The following is a 21,445-nucleotide window of genomic DNA, read 5'->3' on the forward strand; positions in this document are numbered from 1 at the left end:
GCTTTTGGGGAGTGGTTTCAGGATTTAAACTGTTTGCAAAAAAGTATAAGAGACACGCTGATCCACCAGTGTGCCTCTGAAACTCTAAAATATGCCAAAATGTTACTGATAGAATGGGGAAAAGAATTATGCCTAAATCAAAAATCTGATGATGATGATGATGATGATGATTTGGTGCAAAACAAATGCCACTCTCCAAGCAGGAGGTAAATATAGCCTTTTACTGTCAGCAAAGAGGAACATGGAGGCTGTTTCATGTATCCTTTTAATTGCAGGCTCTTCAAACCGGACGGTGAGTGAGAAAAAGCAATTAAAATGTCCTGTTGATAAAACTCTTTGCTGACCATTCTGTTCCTTTCTTCTTCTTCTTCTTCGTGGACCATCGTCCTGTCCGTCCTTAGTTGCCATTTCTTGTTCACCGACGGTCCAGATGTTCAGTCCATTGGGATTTTGGTTTTTTTTAAAAAAAATAAATCAATAAAAATCACTTGCCATCATTAGTTTCCATGTCATGAATTAGAGGGTTTCCCCCCCCCGCACTTGTCTTTATTCCTTTTAGTTCCTCAAATAAGTCACCTCCTTGCCCGTATTAGAAATTAGCTTTCGGTTTCCATTCGCAGGGACCAGTCCTTCTGCTTCTGTACTTGGAGCAGCATCTCAGGAGGCTTCCAATGCTTGTTTTCTTTCTTTCCAGAAGAAAAACAAAGTGACCAGAAGGTTGGCTTTCCTGTGCACTTCTCCAAAGCATTAGTAGAAATGGAGGCCAGCCGTAGTTCGTTGGCTCTTTCAACTTGGCGTAACGGCAGGTGCTGACCCCCACCCCCCACCCCCAAGTCCAACTTGTGGCTTCTACAGAAGCCATGGAAGCCAGACCAGTCCCACCAGTCTTCCTGGAGTGGCTGGCTGGTCTTGTTCGTCACATGGGATGGACGGTGCAAAATATTGTGCTTCCTGATTCGTTACTTCCCTCACCATCTTCCTCTTGGGAGTTCCTACACATGAGAGACTCCTTTGAATCACTCCAGCAGGAGCTGTCCAAATCCGGGAAAAACTCCAGTGAGTAAATGCTTCCGGTTTCATCCAAGTAGAGACTTTCGGGGGAATGGCTCTGATACATGTAGCTGATGGCACTTTTATGGTTGAGTGTGAGGTCCGGTGGTGTGGAGCTCCGGGCTTTACACTCAGTCTCTGTTGGTTTCTCGGGCGTCGTCCATCCAGAAGAAGCCAACTGGTTGGTCTGGGAAGGAGCGAGGACAATCTTGGTCTCCACACAGTGGGTCTGGATGGTGTAAGATTTCAGGTCCTCCTTCAAGGGCCTTCAAGAAGACAAGAGGAGAGAGAACGTCACCATAAGACACAATCAGGGATAAGATTCAAAAATTTCAGCAACCGGGTCTCTGCCTGGTTGCTGGGTGGGCGGGGACAGGGTGGGAAATGGCAACTGGGAATGTTTTATGAAAATCAGATGATCTGTTGGCCAAGTGAGGTCAAGTAAGCTTCCAGTCCTTCTGGTTCAAAATGAAGGAACCCAAGAAGTTTCTTCATACCAAATCAAATTATTGGCTCATCTCCTTCATGCTATAAATACTATCCAACAGAACTGAGCCATGATGTAAACCATGATTCATTCCATAAGCCACAGAGGCTGAGCTCTCACCCTTTCTCCAACATCCATCGGTGGGCATTCATACTCACATGTCTTTAGTGAAGAGTCTAAAGTGGAGCAAGAGGCACCCAACGACCAAAAAGATCAAGAGGACCATGAACAGACACATAATGCCAATGAGGAGATCTAGCTTGACTCTCTGCTTCTCCATGGAGTCGTCTAACAAGAGAAAGTTGGTTGAAAGCAGAAGTGCCACTTAATTAATTAATTAGTTAATTCATTGGACTAACTTTTCCATCCATCTGAGCTGAAAATCAAAGATACACTATGACAAACATCTAAAAATAACCCTTCAAGCATTTCCAAAGACTTGGCTTTGGAACTGGGAAGTCAAGACTACTAACTGGAAGCGGTGGAGAAGAAGACTTCTCTCCTGAGCTCTGAATTCAGGGACATTGTCAAGACAGCAGTTCCCACAGACCTGAAAGTCTGAGAAGGTGTGGAGATATGGAACCCCTTCTTACAACTTCACCCAAGGTATTCACCAACTGACCAGTTCCAGAGATGGAACCTTCAGAGTGATTCTGGGCTTTCTACTTTTTCACTGCAGGGGTTTCCAACCTTGGCAACTTTAAGACTTGTGGACTTCAACTCCCAGAGTTCCTCAGTCAGCTTTGCTGGCTGAGGAATTCTGGGAGTTGAAGTACACAACTCCAGTGAAGTTCCATTTCTGATGTCCTTGTGGAAGACATATCATGGCACATTTAGGTAATTTTCTCAACCACATTATGGAAAGCATTTCTTCTTGACTTCTTGTAAAGTCCTTAGCCTTGAATTTGTTCCTGGTCTCCCATCTAGGAATTAACCTAGTCCCAGCTTACTTAGCTTCTGAGCCTTTTTAGGAGGAACACAGGAAGCTGCTACCTTCCCAGCAATGCCCATCAACCCCAGGAATGTCAATAAACAGGAATCTTCTCCTGCTGTATTAGGAAATATTGGGAACGGAGTCTTTGGATTGCAAAGCATTTATTCGACCAGGATCAATTCTGCCTAATTTATATAAAATTTATACTAGCTTTACAGGAAGCATCTGATGCTCACCCACCAAGTTTTCTGATTGAAGCCCCCTTCTTGGCATTACCAGAGTTCTGAGAGTGAGAACTTCTATAACTTTAATGAAAACCCAGGTCTCCAAATCCTTTAGGAGAAGGAAGCCATGACACTTCATCTCATATCAGGTCCAGAGAGATATACAGGGTTAAAGGTAAAGATTCCCCCCCCCCCGCACAGGCGTGCTAGTCATTCCTGACTCTAGGGGGTGGTGCTCATCTCCGTTTCAAAGCCGAAGAGCCGGCGCTGTCCGAAGATGTCTCCGTGGTCATGTGGCCGGCATGACTCAACTCCAAAGGCACACGGAACACTGTTACCTTCCCACCAAAGGTGATCCCTATTTTTCTACTTGCCTTTTTTATGTGCTTTCGAACTGCTAGGTTGGCAGAAGCTGGGACAAGTAACAGGAGGTCACCCCATTATGTGGCACTAGGGATTCGAACCGCCGAACTGCCGACCTTTCGATTGACAAGCTCAGCGTGTTAACCACTGAGCCACCACGTTCAGGGTTACATACATCCTAATTCCACATCTTTGTTTAATACAAGGTTATCTGCTGTGCATATGCACCACACCTATAAAACACAAGTGACGCTTCCCTTGCACCATTGTGGGGCCCCATCCTGACTTTCTTGTAGAAACACCCATCTCCATAGACGTTGGAGGCCAAGTGGCTTCCTGGAAGCAGAAACCTAGAACCTCTGAAGACCTCTGAAGTGGTCCAGGAGCTAAGATTGGGGTTGCCAAGCAGAAGAATCTCCCTGCCTGCTTTCCCCTTTTAAGGTCCCCTACCTTGGCATAGGTGTGACCTTAGAAAGATGGAGAAAAGTAGGAAAGTGTTAGAATAGCTGGTCATGGTTTCCTCAGCCTTGGCTTCTCCCCATGCTGACTTCATAGCGACTTTGTCTTGGGAATCCGTGACACGCCCAGCATTCTTGACAACATTCTGACAGCATAATCTCTGCCCAATGGAGGAGACAAGAAACCAGGTCCTCAACGTGGCCGGAGAAGATCCCAAACAGGACATCTTCTAATAGGTTGACCTTCTTGAGGTGGCACACACCTATTCCTGCTTCTTCACTCCATCATTCCTCCTAGTTCCTCCTCAGCCTCCGATGATGGTTCTCTGAGCCCTCTGGTCCTTGGGATCTACAACCCTACAATCAGGGATGGGCTGTTGGGGGTTCACAGGGGTTTGGGAGAACCTCTAGCTAAGATTCTGTGCAGTTTGGAGAACCCCCAAATCACAATATGGGCTGGCCCCACCCACCCCACCCCTCCCCTCCCAGGAGTCCCCATGCAGCCCAATTTGGATGCAGGAAAGTGAAGGGCGCACGCAGAGGCTCGGAAAAGCAAAAAACGGGGCTACCAGAAGTTTGAGAAGGCCAGAAATCAGAGCCTGAGAAGGCTGTTTTCGCCCTCCCGGAGACTCGAGGAAAGCCTCCAGAGCCTGGGGAGGGCAAAAACGCTCTCCCCACCATGGTGCAGGAGGCTGAACAGGCCACGCCCACCATGGCCACGCCCACCCAGCAACCAGGCAGAGAACCCCTTCCTAAAATTTTTGAAGACTACCCCCTGCCTACAATGCAGGTCTAAGGACCACAAGGTACATCTGAGCAAAGCCATCGGGATAGGCCAGAATATCAGAAGAAGGGCCCAGCTCATCTGGTTCCAATAAGAATTTGCTAAAATCTCAATCAAGCCCATCTCCCTTTGGAAGTCTTTGCCAAAAAAAAATCCTAGGAAGCCCCCCAATTTTGCAATTCACACAGAGATTAGCATTTTAACACCTTTCTTCCCAAAAGGCCAGATGATGTTTGCATCCTCCCCGTTTAAATCCCAATTAAACTTTTGACCCTGGTCGCATTCCAAACCAGGTTTTAATGATGGGTTGTGTTTAAGAAAAAGAGGGGTGCGTGGGGGGGTCTTTTGTCTGCACCTGTGAATTTTCCAAAGAGAATTCTCCTCTAAATCTTAGATAATGAGAAAGATTCCTTCCACTTTCTCTCTTCCACTTAGGCCGGCCTCCTTATCAGCTTATTCTTTCTTTCTTTCTTTCTTTTTTTAAGGACAAAAAAGGAAGGGCTTTTAATCCTTTGGGGGGGCGGTCTTTATTGTAGAATCTACACTCCCAGTTTGTAAGGAGATTCTGCCTCTCTGAAATAATCACTCGAGTTGTGGATTCACAGCCTCAGATTTAGGTTTGGTGATGGGGATCATTGGCCACTCCTTCCCTTTCCCCCAGACACACACAAAGAGACACACAGTGTGTGCGCACATGCACACACACACAGAGACAGAGAGAGAGAGAGACAGAGAGAGATGGAGAGACAGAGACAGAGAGATAGACAGAGAGAAAAAGAGAGATAGACAGAGAGAGAGAGAAAGACAGAGAAAGACAGAGACAGAGACAGAAAGAGAACACACAGAGAGAGATAGAGAGAGAAAAAGAGAGAAAGAGAGAGAGACACACACAGAGAAAGAGACAAAGGGAGAGAGACAAAGTGAGAAAGAGAGAAAGAGAGAGAAAGAATATCAGAGAGAGAGAGAAAGACAGACAGACACAGAGAGATAGACAGGCAGGCAGAGAGACAGAGAGAAAAAGAGAGACAGAGAGACACACATACACAGAGAGAGAGAGAGGCAGACAGACAGAGAGACAGAGAGACAAAGAGACAGAGACAGAGAGACAGAAGAAGAGACAGAAAGAGAAAGAGAGAAAGAGAGAGAGAGAGAGAGAGAGACGGAGAGAGAGAGAAAAAAGAAAGAGAGAAAGAGAGAGAGCCAACCTACAGGCCTTCCTGTCCTCTACCATCCCCTGGAGTCCATTTAAGCTCACGCCAACTGCTTCAGTGACTCCATCCAGCCACCTCCTTCTCTGTCGTCCCCTTCTTCTTCTTTTGCCCTCCATCGTTCCCAGCATTAGGCTCTTCTCCAGGGAGTCCTTCCTTCTCATTAGGTGGCCAAAGTATTTGAGTTTCCTCTTCAGGATCTGGCCTTCTGTATCTGAAATACTTTGCTGCTTGGATGGTTTTCATTATTCGAAACAGAGCCGGTGTAACTCATTTGCAAGGTTAAGAGGAGCAGAAGAAGCCAGAAATACTAAATCTCGCAGCTCATAGGCTATGCTGCATTAAATTGACTTAGCGGGCACCCAAATCTGCAAAAACATTTTCAGGATTAAGCAGAAAGAGAGAAGAATTCACAGGGGAAAAGCATCCATCAGTCCAGGGACTTTATATAGCCTTGACTATACGCACTTTTGTTGGCAGGGTGATGTCTCTGCTTTTTAGTATGCTGTCTAGATTTGCCATAGCTTTCCTCCCCAGGAGCAAGCGTCTATTAATTTCTTGGCTGCAGTCCCCATCTGCGGTGATCTTGGAGCCCAGGAAAATAAAATCTGTCACGCCGTTTCTTCCCCATCTATTTGCCAGGAATTGAGAGGGCCGGATGCCATAATCTTAGTTTTCTTAATGTTGAGTTTCATGCCAACTTTTCCACTCTCCTTCTTCACCTGCATGAAGAGGCTCTTTAGTTCCTCTTCACTTTCTGTCATTAGAGTGGTATCATCTGCATATCTGAGGTTGTTGTTATTTCTCTCGGCAATCTTAATTCCAACTTTTGATTCATCTAGACCGCCTTTCTCATGTGCTCTGCATATGAGTTAAATAGGCAGGGCGACAGTATACAGCCTTGCCGGACTCCTTTCTCAATTTTGAACCAATCAGTGGTTCCGTGTCCAGTTCTCACTGTTGCTTCTTGATCCGCATACAGGTTTCTCAAGAGACAAATAAGATGGTCTGGTACTCCCATCTCTTTAAGAACTTGCCACAATTTGTTGTGATGCCACACCATCAAAGGCTTTAGCATAGTCAACGAAGCAGAAGTAGATGTTTTTTTCTGGAACTCCCTAGCTTCCTCCATGATTGAGCACATGTTGGCAATTTGATCTCTAGTTCCTCTGCCTCTTCGAAATCCTGCCTGTACTTCTGGTAGTTCTGGATCCACATACAGCTGGAGCCTAGCTTGCAGGATTTTAAGCATAACTTTACTAGCATGTAAAATGAGTGCAACGGTGCAATAGTTTGAACATTCTTTTGGCACTGCCTTTCTTTGGAATTGGAATGTAAACTAACAACTAGACTAGCCATACCCCACTCCTGCCCAGTCGCCTCTTTTTTTTTTTTTGCTTTAATTTCTATGCCGCCCTTCTCCGGAGACTCAGGGCGGCTTACAATGCGTTAAGCAATAGCCTTCATCCTTTTGTATATTTATACAAAGTCAGCTTATTGCCCCCACAATCCGGGTCCTCATTTCACCTACCTTTGAAAGGATGGAAGGCTGAGTCAACCTTGAGCCTGGTGAGATTTGAACTTGCAGCAATTGCAAGCAGCAGATGTTAATAACAGTGCTTTAGTCCATTGTACTACAGGCTCTTACAATGTCTTTGGGACATTTGCTGGGACTTTTCAGAGTCTTTCCTTTTCTTGTCAATTTCCAACGGAATCCATTTCGGGTTTTTTTTTTTTTTTAATTTGATTTATATGCCGCCCTTCTCCGAAGACTCAGGCCAACTTACAGTACGTTAAGCAATAGCCTTCATCCTTTTGTATATTTATACAAAGTCAGCTTATTGCCCCCACAACTGGGTCCTCAATTTACCTACCTTAGAAAGGATGGAAGGCTGAGTCAACCTTGAGCCTTGGCGAGATTCGAACCCTGCAGTAATTGCAGGCAGCTGGTCTTAATAACCAGCTTAATAACAGGGTGCCTTAGACCACTGTACTACCAAGGCTCTTCTTCGGCTGCCCAGAGGACAGCACCACCGCCAGCAGCAACAGCTCCGAACCTGGAGAGGCGAACCACCCTGCCAAAAATCCCTTACCCGGACGGAGCATCTCTCCAATTTTACGCACGGGGGAGAGGGGGGGGCGATCCAGGAAAAGGCGCAGGGAGGGTCCCCAAACCGCTCGTCCCGTCCGCTCGTGCGGGGAACAGCTTGGGAGGTGTACCGCGGACGTTGCTGGCGGCCGGGACGAGCCGGGACGGGGCGGGTAGAGGCGAGGGGTCCGCCCCAAAGAAGCGGCGGGCATGGTGTATGGAGCTGCTGGGCGGCGCGCCACGCGCGCTTGGATGGAAGGAGGCGCCCGGCCAAGAAGGGGACGAACCGGGCTGGGGAGCCGCGCCTCCGCCGGCCGGGTCCGCCTTGCGCCTCGGCCAGCCTGCAGGGCGGCGTTCCGGCCTCCGAAACGCCGCCTTCTCCTCTTCTTCCTCCTCCTCCTCCTGTTTGCACGGAAGGCAAGCGCGCTTTTCTCTGCGCCCCCCTCCCCATCCCCGGCCGCCTCTCCAACGATGCTGCCCCGCAGTCGCCTCCGGCCAGCCTGAGCGCCCTTGGCTCGGCTCGGCTCGGTTCGGTTCGGTGCTCCTGCAAGGGGGGCTCGGCGCAAGGAGGAAGAGGAGGAGGCGGCGAAGAAGAAGAAGAAGAAAAAGGCTGCACCATGCGGAAAAGAGGCAGCGCGCCTCCACGCCGCCGGTGACCCCGGCCCGGGGCTGAGCGGAGGCTTGGGGCTGGGGGGCGGCCGGGCCGCTGTGGGTCTCTTCGCCCGCCAGGCCCGCAGCGCAGCGCTGCGCCGCCCCTTGCGCGCCCCTCGGCTCTCCCCGCCGCTGCGGCACTTCCACCATGCTGCGCCGCCAGCTGCACCGCTTCGTAAGTTCCTGCCGAGGCCGGGCAAGAGGGGAGAGGGAGGGTCTCTCCCGGGTGGAGGGTCGTCTCCTTTCCCCCCACCGCTCCCCAGCCTTGGAAGGCCTGCTTGCGGCCCCCCTTCCCATCCTTTGCAATGCCCACCGCCCAGGCTTCTCCGATCGGTGGAGGGGCTGCGCTCTCCTTCCTTATGGATTCGTCCCGATCTGTTTGGGAAGGGGCAGCTGGGCAGGATCCTCTCCCGCAGCTGGAGGAGGGGAGATTAACCCTTGGCCGGAGCCCCGGTTCCTTCCTTGGCCCTCTCCCCACCCACCCACCCGCGGATAAAATTGGTCCCTTCGCTTTCTTCCTCCTCACCATCCTTCCCCGCCGGTCCTTTTGTTCTCCCCGGCTTCCAGGGAGCAGATGGGGAGAACGTGGTTTTTTTTTTTTTCCTGACCCTTATGGAGAAGAGTGAGTGTGTGTTTGCATGGGAGGGGGGGGTGTCCCCTGGCTTTCCAGAGCTTGCCAGCTCCGTGCCATTGGGGAGGCGGAGGAGAGGTTGAGATGAGTGCCCAGGCTGGAGAAAGAGGAAGGTGGAAATTCCCACCACCCCATCTCCCTGCGAGACTTGAGCGATACCCAACGCTGTGAGAATGGGTGACATGGGGAGGTGGGGAGGTGGGGGTGTTGTTTGCATTTCAGCAGGAGGGTTGAAAAAAATAGAAAAGTAGCAAAGGATCTCCTGGGGCACTTTGCCAGAGAGAGAGAGGAAAAGCCGAATCTCCTTGCAAACAGAAAGCTAGTCCCATCAGCAACAGGCCAGCCTGAAAACCTGATGAGCTAGCTCTTTGGTTGCAGGGAGATGGGCTTTTTTCTCCCTCCAGCAGGCTGTCTAAAATTAGAGAGGATCCATGCCAACAGTCATATTCTCCCACCCCCACCCCCAACCCCGTTCCCTTTTTCTTCTTTGCTGCTGAAATGCAAGAAAAACATTTATTTGGCTTTTTTTTCTTTTGGTCTCTCTCTCTCTCTGTGGCCCAGCAAGGGATGCTGCCTTATAAAAACAAGAAAGGTTCACACTTGAGAATCATACACACACACACTCACACACACACACAGGCCTGTCAGGGTGTGGGTGTGTGTGGGTGTGTAGCAATCTGCCTGCAAAACTCTCCTGGCTGTTGAAGGCCTTGTCAAAACCAGGAGGGCAGGAGAGAAGAGATAATAAGCCATTGTTCTTCTAGAGATTAAAACTCCTTCTTGTAATTCCAGCACTTTTTGTTTCTCACAATCCGTCCTGTCCTTCGGGGGAAGTTTTGTTTAACTGCCTACAAGGACGATGCGTTTTTTTAAATTTAATTTTATTGATTTGCATCCCGCCTTTACGATTTGTTTTACAAATCACTCAAGGCGGCAAACGTATTCAATACACGTCCCAAATGTGTTTTTTTCTTTTTTCTTTTCCCCAAGAGGCGACTGGACTTCCTTGGTTTTTCTTTGAAGACGTTTCGCTTCTCATCCTCAGAAGCTTCTTCGGCTTCTCTCGGAAGCTTCTTTCGCTTCTCTCAGAGCTGAGGAAGCTTCTGGGGTGAGAAGCGAAATGTCTTCAGAGAAAACAAACAAACAGAAAGTCCAGTCTCCTCTTGAAAAAAGCACCGTTGGGACAACAGTGACCTGGATGACTGAGAATCTCCATAGACATATCCAACACGTCTTCCGCCTCCTATTTTCCGTACAACAACGACCCTGTGAGGTGGGCTGAGAGAGAGAGAGAGAGAAACCGCCCAAAGCTGCCCAGCTGTTTTTCGTGCATTGTTGTCCATGTAGTACAAGTAATCCTCGGTTTACGACCCACAGTCGAGCCCAAAATTTCTGTTGCTAAGTGTGACATGTGTTAAAAGGCCCATTTTATGGCCTTTTTATTTTTTTTTTGCCTTAGTTGTCAAACGAATCACTGCAGGTGTTGAATTAGTAACCCGGTCATTTAATGACTCTGGCTTCTCCGTTGACTTTGCTTGTTAGAAGATCCCAAAAAGGGATCATGTGCCTCCAGGACACTGCGACTGTCATAAATACGAGCCCGTTGCCAAGGGCCTGAATTTTAATCACATAACTATGGAGAGGCAGCAACGTTGTAAGTGTGAAAAACGATCGCAAGTTCACTTTTTTCAGTGGCGTTGTAACTTTGACCGGTCACTAAATGGACTGTTGTAAGTCCAGGACTGCCTGTATGCCTGAGGGCTGGTGTCATGAAAGAAAGAAAGAAAAAGAAAAAGAGAGAGAGAGAGAGAGAGAGAGAGAGAGAGAGATAACTTGTCCTAATACCAGTTTTGTGAGCCAAAGCTCTGGGTTCAGTTTGCAACATTTTCAGGGCTCCAGAAAAAAAATAAGTCTCAAATTCTGAATACCGACTTCGCTTAACTAAGGAGAAAGACAATTGAATCCACTCTTTAAGGAACTACATTTGCAACAGTCTTCAGACTTGCTACTTTCGTTGTGTTGCGGCTTTCTGTTTGTTTATAGCGGGCCTGCTATTTTTTTTTTTATTTCGCAAAACACAATGTTTTCCTTTTTTCCAGTAACCCGAAGCTGAATAAGTTGCCATCGGGGCACCTTTGGAAATGCAAAAGAATTTGATTCTGGATTCGATTGCCTCATTAATTCGTTGCTTCTGGAAAAAGGAAATGTAATGCCTGCGGAAAATTATTCTTAGTATTTAATTCTTTAAGGTAAAGGTTCCCCTCGCAAATATGTGCTAGTCGTTCCCGACTCTAGGGGGCAGTGCTCATCTCCGTTTCAAAGCCGAAGAGCCAGCGCTGTCCGAAGACGTCTCCGTGGTCATGTGGTCGGCATGACTCAACGCCAAAGGCGCACAGAACGCTGTTACCTTCCCACCAAAGGTGGTCCCTGTTTTTCTACTTGCATTTTTTACGTGCTTTCGAACTGCTAGGTTGGCAGAAGCTGGGACAAGTCACGGGAGCTCACCCTGTTACACCTTTCGATCGACAAGCTCAGCATCTTAGCCACTGAGCCACTGCATCCCTTATTTAATTTTTTAAAATTCTCCAATTAGGGTTGGTGCTATTGATGTAAGGTGCTACCTGTTCTGTTGGACTGACCTGTATACATTTATCTCACCCTTTAAATACACACAAACACACCTGATGGCATTTTTTTTTTTGATCTTTGATTCTTTTATTTAAATAAATGGTGTTTATTTCAGTTAAGGGTTAACATTTGAAGAGGTGCCAGCCAGATGAGTTCAGGGTGGGGAACTGCAAAAGCCTAGAATGCAAAAATGATATATAATAATGATATGTGACTTAAAGATTCGGGAAAGCTACCCGTTTCTAAAAATAGGTGAGCCTTCATTGTGGTGTCAGATATTGTGTACATGCTGCCAAGATTGTTTGGGGTTTTTTTTAAAATGGAGCTTATTGCTAAGGCTCGAAAAAGATTGGCTTCCAAGCTGAGCTTTGAAGACTAGCCTATTGCAGTCATGGCGAACCCACTTCAGACAAATGGTTATCCAACATCTTCTTAAAAACTTCCAGTGTTGGAGCATTCACAACTTCTGGAGGCAAGTTGTTCCACTGATTCATTGTTCTCACTGCAGGAAATTTCTCCTTAGTTCTAAATTGCTTCTCTCCTTGATGAGTTTCCATCCATTGCTTCTTATTCTGTCTTCAGGACAAGCTATTTGGAGAATAGCTTGACTCCCTCTTCTTTGGAGCAGCCCCTGAGATATTGGAAGACTGCTATCATGTCTCCCCTAGTCCTTCTTTTCATCAAATTAGACATATCCAGTTCCTGCAACTGTTCTTCGTATGTTTTAGCCTCCAGTCCCTAATCCTCTTTGTTGCTCTTCTATGCACTCTTTCTAGAGTCTCCATGTCTTTTTTACATAGTGGCGACCAAAACTGGATGCAGAATTCCAAGTGTGGCCTTACCAAGGCCTTATAAAGTGGTATCAACACTTCACGTGATCTTGATTCTATCTCTCTATTGATGCAGCCTAGAACTGTGTTGGCTTTTTGTGTTGGCACACGGCTGACTCATATTTAAGTGATCATAACAAGAATTGGAGGCCATCCAAAGTTTTTCTCAATCCTAGATGAACTCATTACAGAAGGTTCTTTGGCGGCTTCGGATAATCCGAAAACTTGTTCTTAAGGATGAGAAGGGTTGTGAGTTTACTCCATCCCAGTTATTAGCTCCAGAAATTTCCTGAGAATATCCAAAGTCTGTTGGGATGAGAGAGTCCCTTGGTCTTCCTAGCCTCCCCATCCATGTCCTTTGTTTAGATGGAGTAGTAACCATCCAGCCATGTTCAAAGCACGAAATACTCCGTTTGGCTTTCCAAATTTTCCCAAGATAAGATAAGAACTTGGATGGCGGGAAAAGCTGTGGATTGTTTCCCATTTTATTCTTCCGGAGAACGGCATGTCCATTGGTAGGAAAGCTGCGATCCTCCAGATGCTGGCATACTCTACCTCTTTCTTATTATGGACAGTCAATAGAAGGCCAGACTTTTCTAAACCTAGTAGCAGAAAAAGTCAAGTGTGAGTTCAGTCAGTTACACTCTGTTGTTTGGTCTTACCTACAACTAGGGGTAATTTTCTCAAAGTCCAAGATTAGAAATGTTCTAATTAATTTCTAAAGTCAGTATTTCACTGACTTATTCTGGTTGGTCGGTTCCTAAACTGCTCACATTTTAAGCGGTCCTTTTTCACCTTTAAATATGCTTTTAGCTGTCATTTCTGTTTTACATTTACCCGCCTGTGGCTTATTTTAGGCTCTTCAGCCTTTCTCTTAAGTTGTTGTCATTTCTGTCACTTACTTTAATCCCTTTAGTTCCATCTTTACGCCTTCTGTTCTGTTCCCTTTGTGCTCGCTAATGAACCACAATAAAGATAGATTTGATTACACTCTCAGCTAGCCAGGAGATGTTTCCAGTGCTGGGCTCTTCCCGTCTTTTTTCTCTGCTGTATTAGGAACACAGTGGCTGAGACGCTGAGCTTGTCGATCGAAAGGTCGGCAGTTCGGCGGTTCGAATCCCTAGTGCCGCGTAACGGGGTGAGCTCCCGTTCCTTGTCCCAGCTTCTGCCAACCTAACAGTTCGAAAGCACGTTAAAAAAGGCAGGTAGAAAAATAGGGACCACCTTTGGTGGGAAGGGAACAGCGTTCCGTGCGCCTTTGGCGTTGAGTCATGCCGGCCACATGACCATGGAGATGTCTTCAGACGTCTCCATGGCTCTTCAGCTTTGAAACGGAGATGAGCACCGCCCCCTAGAGTCGGGAACGACTAGCACATATGTGCGAGGAGAACCTTTACCTTTAGCTTTCATTTTGTATTTGTTTGTTCTGGCCTTCCCTTACCAAATCATGTTTGTCTTTTACCTCCTCTGTATCTACACAAACACACCTACACACTCCATCCAAAATATATTCCTTGCTGCTTTCTTCTTCCAATTCTCGGCCTCTTCCATCATCCATTTTTTTGGGGATGTGGGTTTCTCTTCCAATTTCTACTGGTCGGTGCTTTCCGCAAAATTAAAATCTTTTCCTGGGCCACAAAGAGGGAAATTTGGGTGTTGCAAGACTTTCACTGAGACGCTTGACAGGCCCGTGACCGGATTGCAACTTTGGCTGCCGTTCAAACCCTGAAACAAAACCATATTTTGGAAGCAGCCGTTACCCCCTGTTGCAAATGGACGGCTGAAATCTTTCTCCTCTTCCTACTCAATCCACCCCCCCCTTTTTTTAGTCTGATGGGCCTTTTCCGTTCCTCTCTGCCAAGTTCCATTAGAAGGCCTTCTGCTGCTTTAAGAGGCGGCAGATGGATGTTTCCTGAAACTGCATTTGCAAAACCCAAGTTTGTCTCCGGATGGTTTCCAGCTCCTGTTAGCCCTGGAAAGATAAAAAGAAAACTTGGAAAAAGCTGCAAGGACAGGCGATTGGGGAAGTCGAGTATAAGGAGGTTAAAAGAACAAAAAGTTTCCACCTCTTTATAACTCTTCGTTTGTCCCTGGATTTCAGAATAGTCATCTGGTGTGATGCACGTAGTTGTTCCGTTGCTTTGAACACCATTTTGCGGCCAGGAAAAACAAAAACAGGGTTATATTTTTATAACATTCTTCCTTTCAAGGCTGTACAGCGTAGAAATGACACAAAAATAGTCCTTGAGGAGAACGCAAGTGAGATAAAACAAGAGTCCAACGTTAAACCAAGACAATCAACTTTGGTGTCTCCATAATTTCATTCTCTCTCTCTCTCTCTCTCTCTCTCTCTCTCTCTCTCTCTCTCTCTCTCTCTCTCTCTCTCTCTCTCTCTCACACACACACACACACACACACACACACACACACACACACACACACATATTCAAAACAACACAGCATAATTTTAGCAAAATGGCCGGTCTGGGTTTGAGATTCCCTGTTACTGGGCTCAATTCAGGGGTGAAATCCAGCAGGTTCTGACAGATTCTGGAGAACTGGTAGCGGAAATTTTGAGTAGTTCGGAGAATCGGCAAATACCACGTCTGGCTGGCCCCAGAGAGGGGTGGGAATGGGGATTTTACAGTGTCCTTCCCCTGGAATTGGGTGGGAATGGGGATTTTGCAATATCCTTCCCCCTGGAGTGAGGAGGGAATGGGGATTTTGCAATATCCTTCCCCCTGGAGTGAGGAGGGAATGGGGATTTTGCAATATCCTTCCCCCTGGAGTGGGGAGGGAATGGAGATTTTGCAGTATCCTTCCCCCTGGAGTGGGGTGGGAATGGAGATTTTGCAGTATCCTTCCCCTGCCATGCCCACCAAGCCACGTCCACAGAACCGGTAGTAAAAAAAATTTGGGTTTCACCACTGGCTCAATTCCCAAGCTGGGATACCATGTGTAATTATCTTGACCTGCCTCACAGGACTGTCGTAAGGTGTGCAGCTCTGAAGGACATCACGTGTCCCTCAAGTAGTGGGTTTTTGTAGTTGGGTTGTCATTGAAGCCAGGTAGATTCGACCGTACTTCCAGCAACCATAAGGACTAGCACCTTACCGAGGTAAAATTGCAGGGGTGGGGGCTGAATCCTACTCGAAAGGTACCAATCTGATTCGAGTTCTAGATCAGGAACTTAAAAACTCAATAACATCTTGGAGACACCTCTCATTAGTTGAGATCAAAAGTTGGTTTGAAAGACAACAACTAACTTCCATGTGTGACGCGGCTTCAATTCTCCGTTGAAGGAGAAATATGATAGACTTAAGGCTTCAGGTTGGCTGCTTCTGTTACTCTCTTACAATTTCCAGGTCATCAAGTATTTATTGGGTGAATTCTTGCAACCACTTTGTTATTTATAGACTTTTATCAAGGATGCCTTTCTGTCTTCGGAGTTCCTAGAAAGATAACATAACTGACAACATTTTAAAAACTGTTTCGTTTGGGGAATTGGCGAGGGGTTCCCCCAAAAAATTAAGACGGTTATTGATGTTTTTAGTCTCTCTCCTCCCTCAACATTTAACTATTCTGAACTTGTACTAAATGTACTACCCAAGAATCGTCCATCCAGTTTCCTTTCTGGTCATCCTGTTATCTTATCATCCCATTGCATAAAAAAATACTTTGGCTCATTACTCAGCACAGAAATATTAGAGCGTGGAGAAATAACGAGTTCCAATTTTTTGCTGTGATGATGTAGAATTAAACCCCAGATTTTTGCATTGTCTCTTGCTTATTGACAAGCTGATGAGTAGTTTTCACAAACTCGGAACAACCATTTCAACAGCGAGGCCAGAAAAAAACATGTACATATGTTGGGTATGTGTTATTCCTCTCCTGAAGCAGAAATATGTTTGTTGACAGAAAATGTTTCTGGGACACCTGGTGTTTATGACCTCTTCCGTCAGCCACCATCCAGATAAGCAGGGATTAACACCAGACAAACAATCAAGCAGTAAACAATATAAGGAACTATGAAGGAGAAAACCATACGCTACCAACACTGGCCAGGCAAGCTATTATTTAGAAAAAGAGAGCAAACCCCACTCTCTACTAGCACTGATGATGTTACCTAGTCAGGTCAGGAAATTGATGGTGGCGCAGCAGACTAAAGCACTGTTAAGTAACACCAGCTGCCTGCAATTACTGCAAGTTCAAATCTCACCAGGCTCAAGGTTGATTCAGCCTTCCATCCTTTTGAGGTAGGTAAAATGAGGACCCGGTTTGTGGGGGCAATAAGCTGACTTTGAATAAAAAAGAGCACCGCTTGCGGGGGGAGGCCGCAAAGCCCTACTAAGCAGGTATATACAAAAGTATGAAGGCGATTGCTTAACGCATTGTAAGCCGCCCTGAGTCTCCGGAGAAGGGCGGGATAGAAATCGAACCAATAAATAAATATTGGTCTGCAAGAAAACACCCAAGCTCAGAGAGCACCAATGATTCTCCAATTTAATATTGTCCCTGGATTTGGGCATTATTTTTTTTTTCTCCAGGAAATTACTGCAAAAATCTACTTCTCATTAGCAATCGGTTCCAAATTTTAGGGACTTTCTCTCGATAATAAAAATGACCAGCGTAAACCCCCTTCCTGAAAGTGTGAAGTTCATTCTTCTGTTTTTCTGGGAAGTTTGTTTGAGATTACTTTCCCTTTTGCCCCAAATCACTTAGAAATAAATCTTTTCTTGGCTTGACTTTTAAAACTGCGAAAAGAATTGCCATGGAAAAAAAAAACAATATTGTGTTCATTTCTCAGAGCCAAGAGATCTGATGTTGAAAATGTTTCGTGTTTCTGCATTGTGCTCAAACTTGGCTTGATTTGAAAATTGTGTTATTTGAGGGACTTAAGAAACAGATTGGCATAAAATGGCTTTTTTACATACTTTGCAATGATATATCTTTTTTTTTTTAAGAGGCACAATCATCTCAGAGACCCAACAATTAACTTTCAGACTATATTTAACTGCCATTTCATCTGCTCGTTCATGCAGAGCCCTGCACAAAGTCAGCTGTTAGTTGAAAAGTTGGCTTTTATTTGCGGAAAACTACGGAAGAGGCGGAAATCGTTGGGGGGGGGAAATGATCACGGCACACATTTTAAAAAGTAGAGCTTCAATCGCATTGGTGTGGCTGCCATATTGTCTTTTTCGCCATACCCTGCCTTTCAGAAAGGTGCTCAGGGCAGTGCAGAATCTGACTTTTTATTGTGGCATTATCTGCATGGCGTTAACAGAATAATAGAACAGATTAACCGAGTTGGAAGGGACCCTTGGAGGTCCTCTAGTCCAGCTCAAGCATTCCAGACAAATGGCTGTCCAGTCTCTTCTTAAAAGTGATGGAGCGCTCACAACTTCTGGTGGCAAGCTGTTCCACTGGTTAATTGTCCTCACTGTCAGGGAATTTCTCCTTAGTTCTAGGTTGCTTCTCTCCTTGATTAGTTTCCATCCGTTGCTTCTCGTCCTGCTGTTAGGTGCTTTGGAGAATAGCTCGACTCCCTCTTCTTTGTGGCAGCCCCACAAAAAAGAGGGTACACAACCCACAAAGAAAACAAGGTTTGTGTTAAGAGGATTCTTTTTTAATAGCTGTAGGAGCAGCTGGAGTTTTGGAGTTTCTGGAGTTTTTGCATCAGTAAATAAAGAAGAGGAAGGCATAACAAGAAAGAAATAAAGCACATTTGTTTTGTCGGGTGGCATGCTAAGAATAGCTTCCTACCGTAGGAGAGTAACTATGCCCTTATTATTAATGCTACTCAGGGGTGAAATCCAAAACTTTTCCCTACCAGTTCTGTGGGCGAGGCTTGGTGGGTGTGGCACGAGAAAGATATTGCAAAATCTCCATTCCCTCCCCTCCTGGGGGAAGGACATTGCAAAATCCCCATTCCCACCCCACTCTGGGGCCAGCCAGAGGTGGCATTTGCCGGTTCTCCAAACTGCTCAAAATGTCCGCTACTGGTTCGCCAGAACCTGTTAGAACCTGCTGGATTTCACTCCTGATGCTACTCCTTTTTTTACTGATTACTCTGCACTTAGTCAATGATATAAGGAGCTGATGGGATCCCCGTGCCAGCTGTGTCCAGAGGAAATAAGCCACATGTGTGAGTGTATGTAGGTCTTTCTGGGTTCTAATTGGGTTGGGAACGGTATACGGGTAGTCCTAACAGTTCATTTAGTGACTGATCGAAGTTACGAAGGTGACTTCGTTTTTCAGACTTACGACCATTGCAACGTCCCCGAGAGTCACGTGATCAAAATTCAGACGCTTAGCAACTGATTCGTATTTATGATGATTGGCAGCATCCCATCCTGGGGTCTCGTGACCCCCTTTTGCCATCTTCTGACAAGCCAGATTCATCTAACAACCATGTTACTGACAACTGCAATGACTACAAAGTCGTAAAACGGGGGCAAAGCTCACTTACACAAATGTTTCACTTAGCAACATCAATCTGGGGCTTCGTTGTAGTTGTACGTCAAGGACTATTAGCCTAATCCTGATTCTACCAGGAAGTCAATTTGGTTAGATGCAGTGACATTTACTTTTCGCTCCTTACTGCAGCTGATAAAACATTTGTTTTAGGAAATTTAAGCCAGGATCTTAGTAATGCAGTTTGCTGACCAATTGAGGCATTTGTAAAATATGTGCATGCAAAAAAAAAAAAAAAAGGAACATTGAATGTAACGAGCGTTCCCATTTGCTGACGGTTTTGGGTGATAGGTGTCATTTCTGTGGAAATATACCCCGACGTAGAGCAAACTGGAATTTAGCAGCATTTTTTTTAGTGCAGAAGAAATTTGTACTGTATTGTGGCCTTTTGGCCACCGGCCCCTCCAGCACTGAATCAGAGGAGGAGGAGGAGGAGGAGGAGGAGGAGGAGGAGGAGGAGGAGGTGGTGGTGGTGGTGGTGGTGGTGGTGTGGGAATCAGGATCAGCATCAGGGCAACCTGAGAGCTCTGAGGGGGAAGAGAGAATGGAACTGGCAGAGAGAGAGACAGAGGCAGAGCCTGGGCCATCTGTCAGCCCTCAGATGGAGAGTCAACAACCCCCAGGTCTGGAGGTGGCTGATGAGGAAGAGGAGGAACAGCTGGGTCCAGTGCCTGAGACGCAGATGCGCAGAAGGCAGAAGAGAGGAGAGCAGTGGAAATCTAGGGGCCGGTCCTTGGGACAGAAGAGCTACCGCTGCTAATGAAGCCCCACCCTAGCTTTGGGGATCAAAGGCAGGGGGCGGAGATGAATAGATGTGGCAGACAACTATTCAACTTCCTGCCGGACAGACTTGTTAGCCTGCTGTAAGAGAGAAACTTTTTGCCGGGGCTGCGGGCGCTAAAGGAATCATTGCTTCAACTACAGAGGATCTGTCGTGTTTGGGGGGCTGGGTCAAAACACACTGGTTAAAACACTTTTTAAATATACACCAGGCTATAAACACCCCGAAAAAGGGACACGGTGGCTCAGTGGCTAAGACACTGAGCTTGTCGATCGAAAGGTCGGCAGTTCAGTGGTTCGAATCCCTAGCACCGTGTAACGGGGTGAGCTCCCGTTCCTTATCCCAGCTTCTGCCAAACTAGCAGTTCGAAAGCAGGTAAAAAATGCAAGTAGAAAAATAGGGACCACCTTTGGTGGGAAGGGAACAGCGTTCCGTGAGCCTTTGGCGTTGAGTCATGCCGGCCACATGACCACGGAGATGTCTTCGGACAGCGCTGGCTCTTCGGCTTTGAAACGGAGATGAGCACCGCCCCCTAGAGTCAGGAACGCCTGGCACATATATGTGAGGGGAACCTTTACCTTTATAAACACCCTGAATATCACAGACAAACCAGTCAAACCAGACGGTTAAAATATAAAATTGAGTAGAGACAAAATAGGGTGGTTTAAGAGATTGGGTTAGGTTCGAATCCACCTCTGTTACAATAGACTCGGGATTAGGAGTTATGGCTCATTCTGGTCTCCCTCAAAGGGTCATTGTAGGGAAAAGTAGACCAGGGGGAAATTATTTGGTTCCTGTGCAAAAATGTAGTGAAAATGAATAAACAAAAGTTCAAAATCCCAATTTAATCTTTAAAAAAACCAGAGGAAGACAAGGGTTCCAAAACTCTGAAAACAGCCTTAATCAACCTTGAGGCTTATTTTTCACATCAAAACCTTCATTGGTTACTTTTGGAAATGAATGGAAACGTTGCTCTCCAAATATAATGGAATATTTTCTCTCTATGCATCAGCATTCAAGTGTTAGAATCGTCCTTCGGCTTCCTTCCTTGATCAACTAAAACTAATAATATTTATACTGACCTTGGTTTCCCCGCTCCCGGAGGAAATGTTTGTGATGGTTTTTGTGGAATCGAATTTTTTTTAAAATCACCTCTTAAGTTTTTATTTTTGATAGATGGAGGAACGTTCATCTGGCTATCAATCTGCCCAGGGGTGAAATGCTTCCGGTTTAGACCGAATCGCCCGATCCGGTAGCGATGGCGGCGGGTGGTTCGGAGAAACGGTAGCAAAAATCCCTGCCCCCCTTCATGCCCAGCTGAGCCGCGCGATTGGTGACCGCTGATTTAGATGGTCAACTCGAGCCTGTAGGCCAGAGATGTCAAAGTCAAGGCCTGTGGTCAGGATTTGGCCTGCGATGTGGTCGGATCTGGCCCGCGTGGCCATCCTGGTCTACCCAGTGCGAAGAGGAAACGTGCCAGCAGTTTGGGGAGTGGCGTTAAGATGGCCACACCTACCCAGTTGGCCACACCCACCTAGTCAGCCACATCCACCCAGTTGCCCCCACGCCCCCTCCTCCCAAGGTCAACCACAGCCTTGATGTAGCCCTCAATGAAATGGAGTTTGACATCCCTGTTGTCGGCCTTCAGAATTGAGATTTTTTGGCAATTAATAGGCCATCTTCCCAAGGATGTAGGGCAGTGGTGGGTTTCAAAATTTTTTACTACCGGTTCTGTGGGTGTGGCTTGGTGGGCGTGGCAGGGGAAGGATACCGTAAAATCTCCATTCCCACCCCAATCCAGGGGAAGGTGACTGCAAAATCCCCATTCCCTCCCCACTCCAGGGGAAGGATAC

At 46.6% G+C, this 21,445-nt stretch overlaps 2 protein-coding genes across 4 annotated transcripts in view; one reads left to right on the top strand and one right to left on the bottom strand.

Moving 5' to 3' along the window:
* Window positions 1–207: 207 nt before the first annotated feature.
* LOC117679564 (uncharacterized) lies at window positions 208–8,372 on the bottom strand. Its single transcript, XM_034441600.3, has 3 exons — window positions 7,602–8,372; window positions 1,696–1,825; window positions 208–1,316 (listed from the first exon to the last, which is right to left on the bottom strand). The coding sequence occupies exons 1-3, from the start codon at window positions 7,807–7,809 to the stop codon at window positions 917–919; spliced, it is 738 nt and encodes a 245-aa protein (XP_034297491.2). The 5' UTR covers window positions 7,810–8,372; the 3' UTR covers window positions 208–916.
* ATP11C (ATPase phospholipid transporting 11C (ATP11C blood group)) overlaps window positions 7,774–21,445 on the top strand; it is a 70,769-nt gene continuing 57,097 nt past the window's right edge. For all 3 annotated transcript variants that reach the window (XM_087877510.1, XM_087877509.1, XM_034441602.3), the window contains exon 1: window positions 7,774–8,423. In XM_087877510.1, coding sequence (XP_087733636.1) covers window positions 8,397–8,423 — 27 coding nt within the window. In that variant the 5' untranslated portion in view covers window positions 7,774–8,396. The remainder of the gene's footprint in view (window positions 8,424–21,445) is intronic.

Source organism: Pantherophis guttatus, chromosome 12, assembly GCF_059756535.1.
Source record: "Pantherophis guttatus breed Tessera chromosome 12, ASM5975653v1, whole genome shotgun sequence".
NCBI lineage: Eukaryota > Metazoa > Chordata > Lepidosauria > Squamata > Colubridae > Pantherophis > Pantherophis guttatus.

Coding starts and splice junctions, on each gene's coding strand:
- LOC117679564 (XM_034441600.3), bottom strand. CDS start 7,809: ATGCCCGCCGCTTCTTTGGGGCGGACCCCTCGCCTCTACCCGCCCCGT. Junction 1,826..7,601: donor TGGAGAGATGCTCCGTCCGG/GTAAGGGATTTT, acceptor TTCTCTTGTTAG/ACGACTCCATGGAGAAGCAG. Junction 1,317..1,695: donor AGACTCTTCACTAAAGACAT/GTGAGTATGAAT, acceptor GTCTTCTTGAAG/GCCCTTGAAGGAGGACCTGA.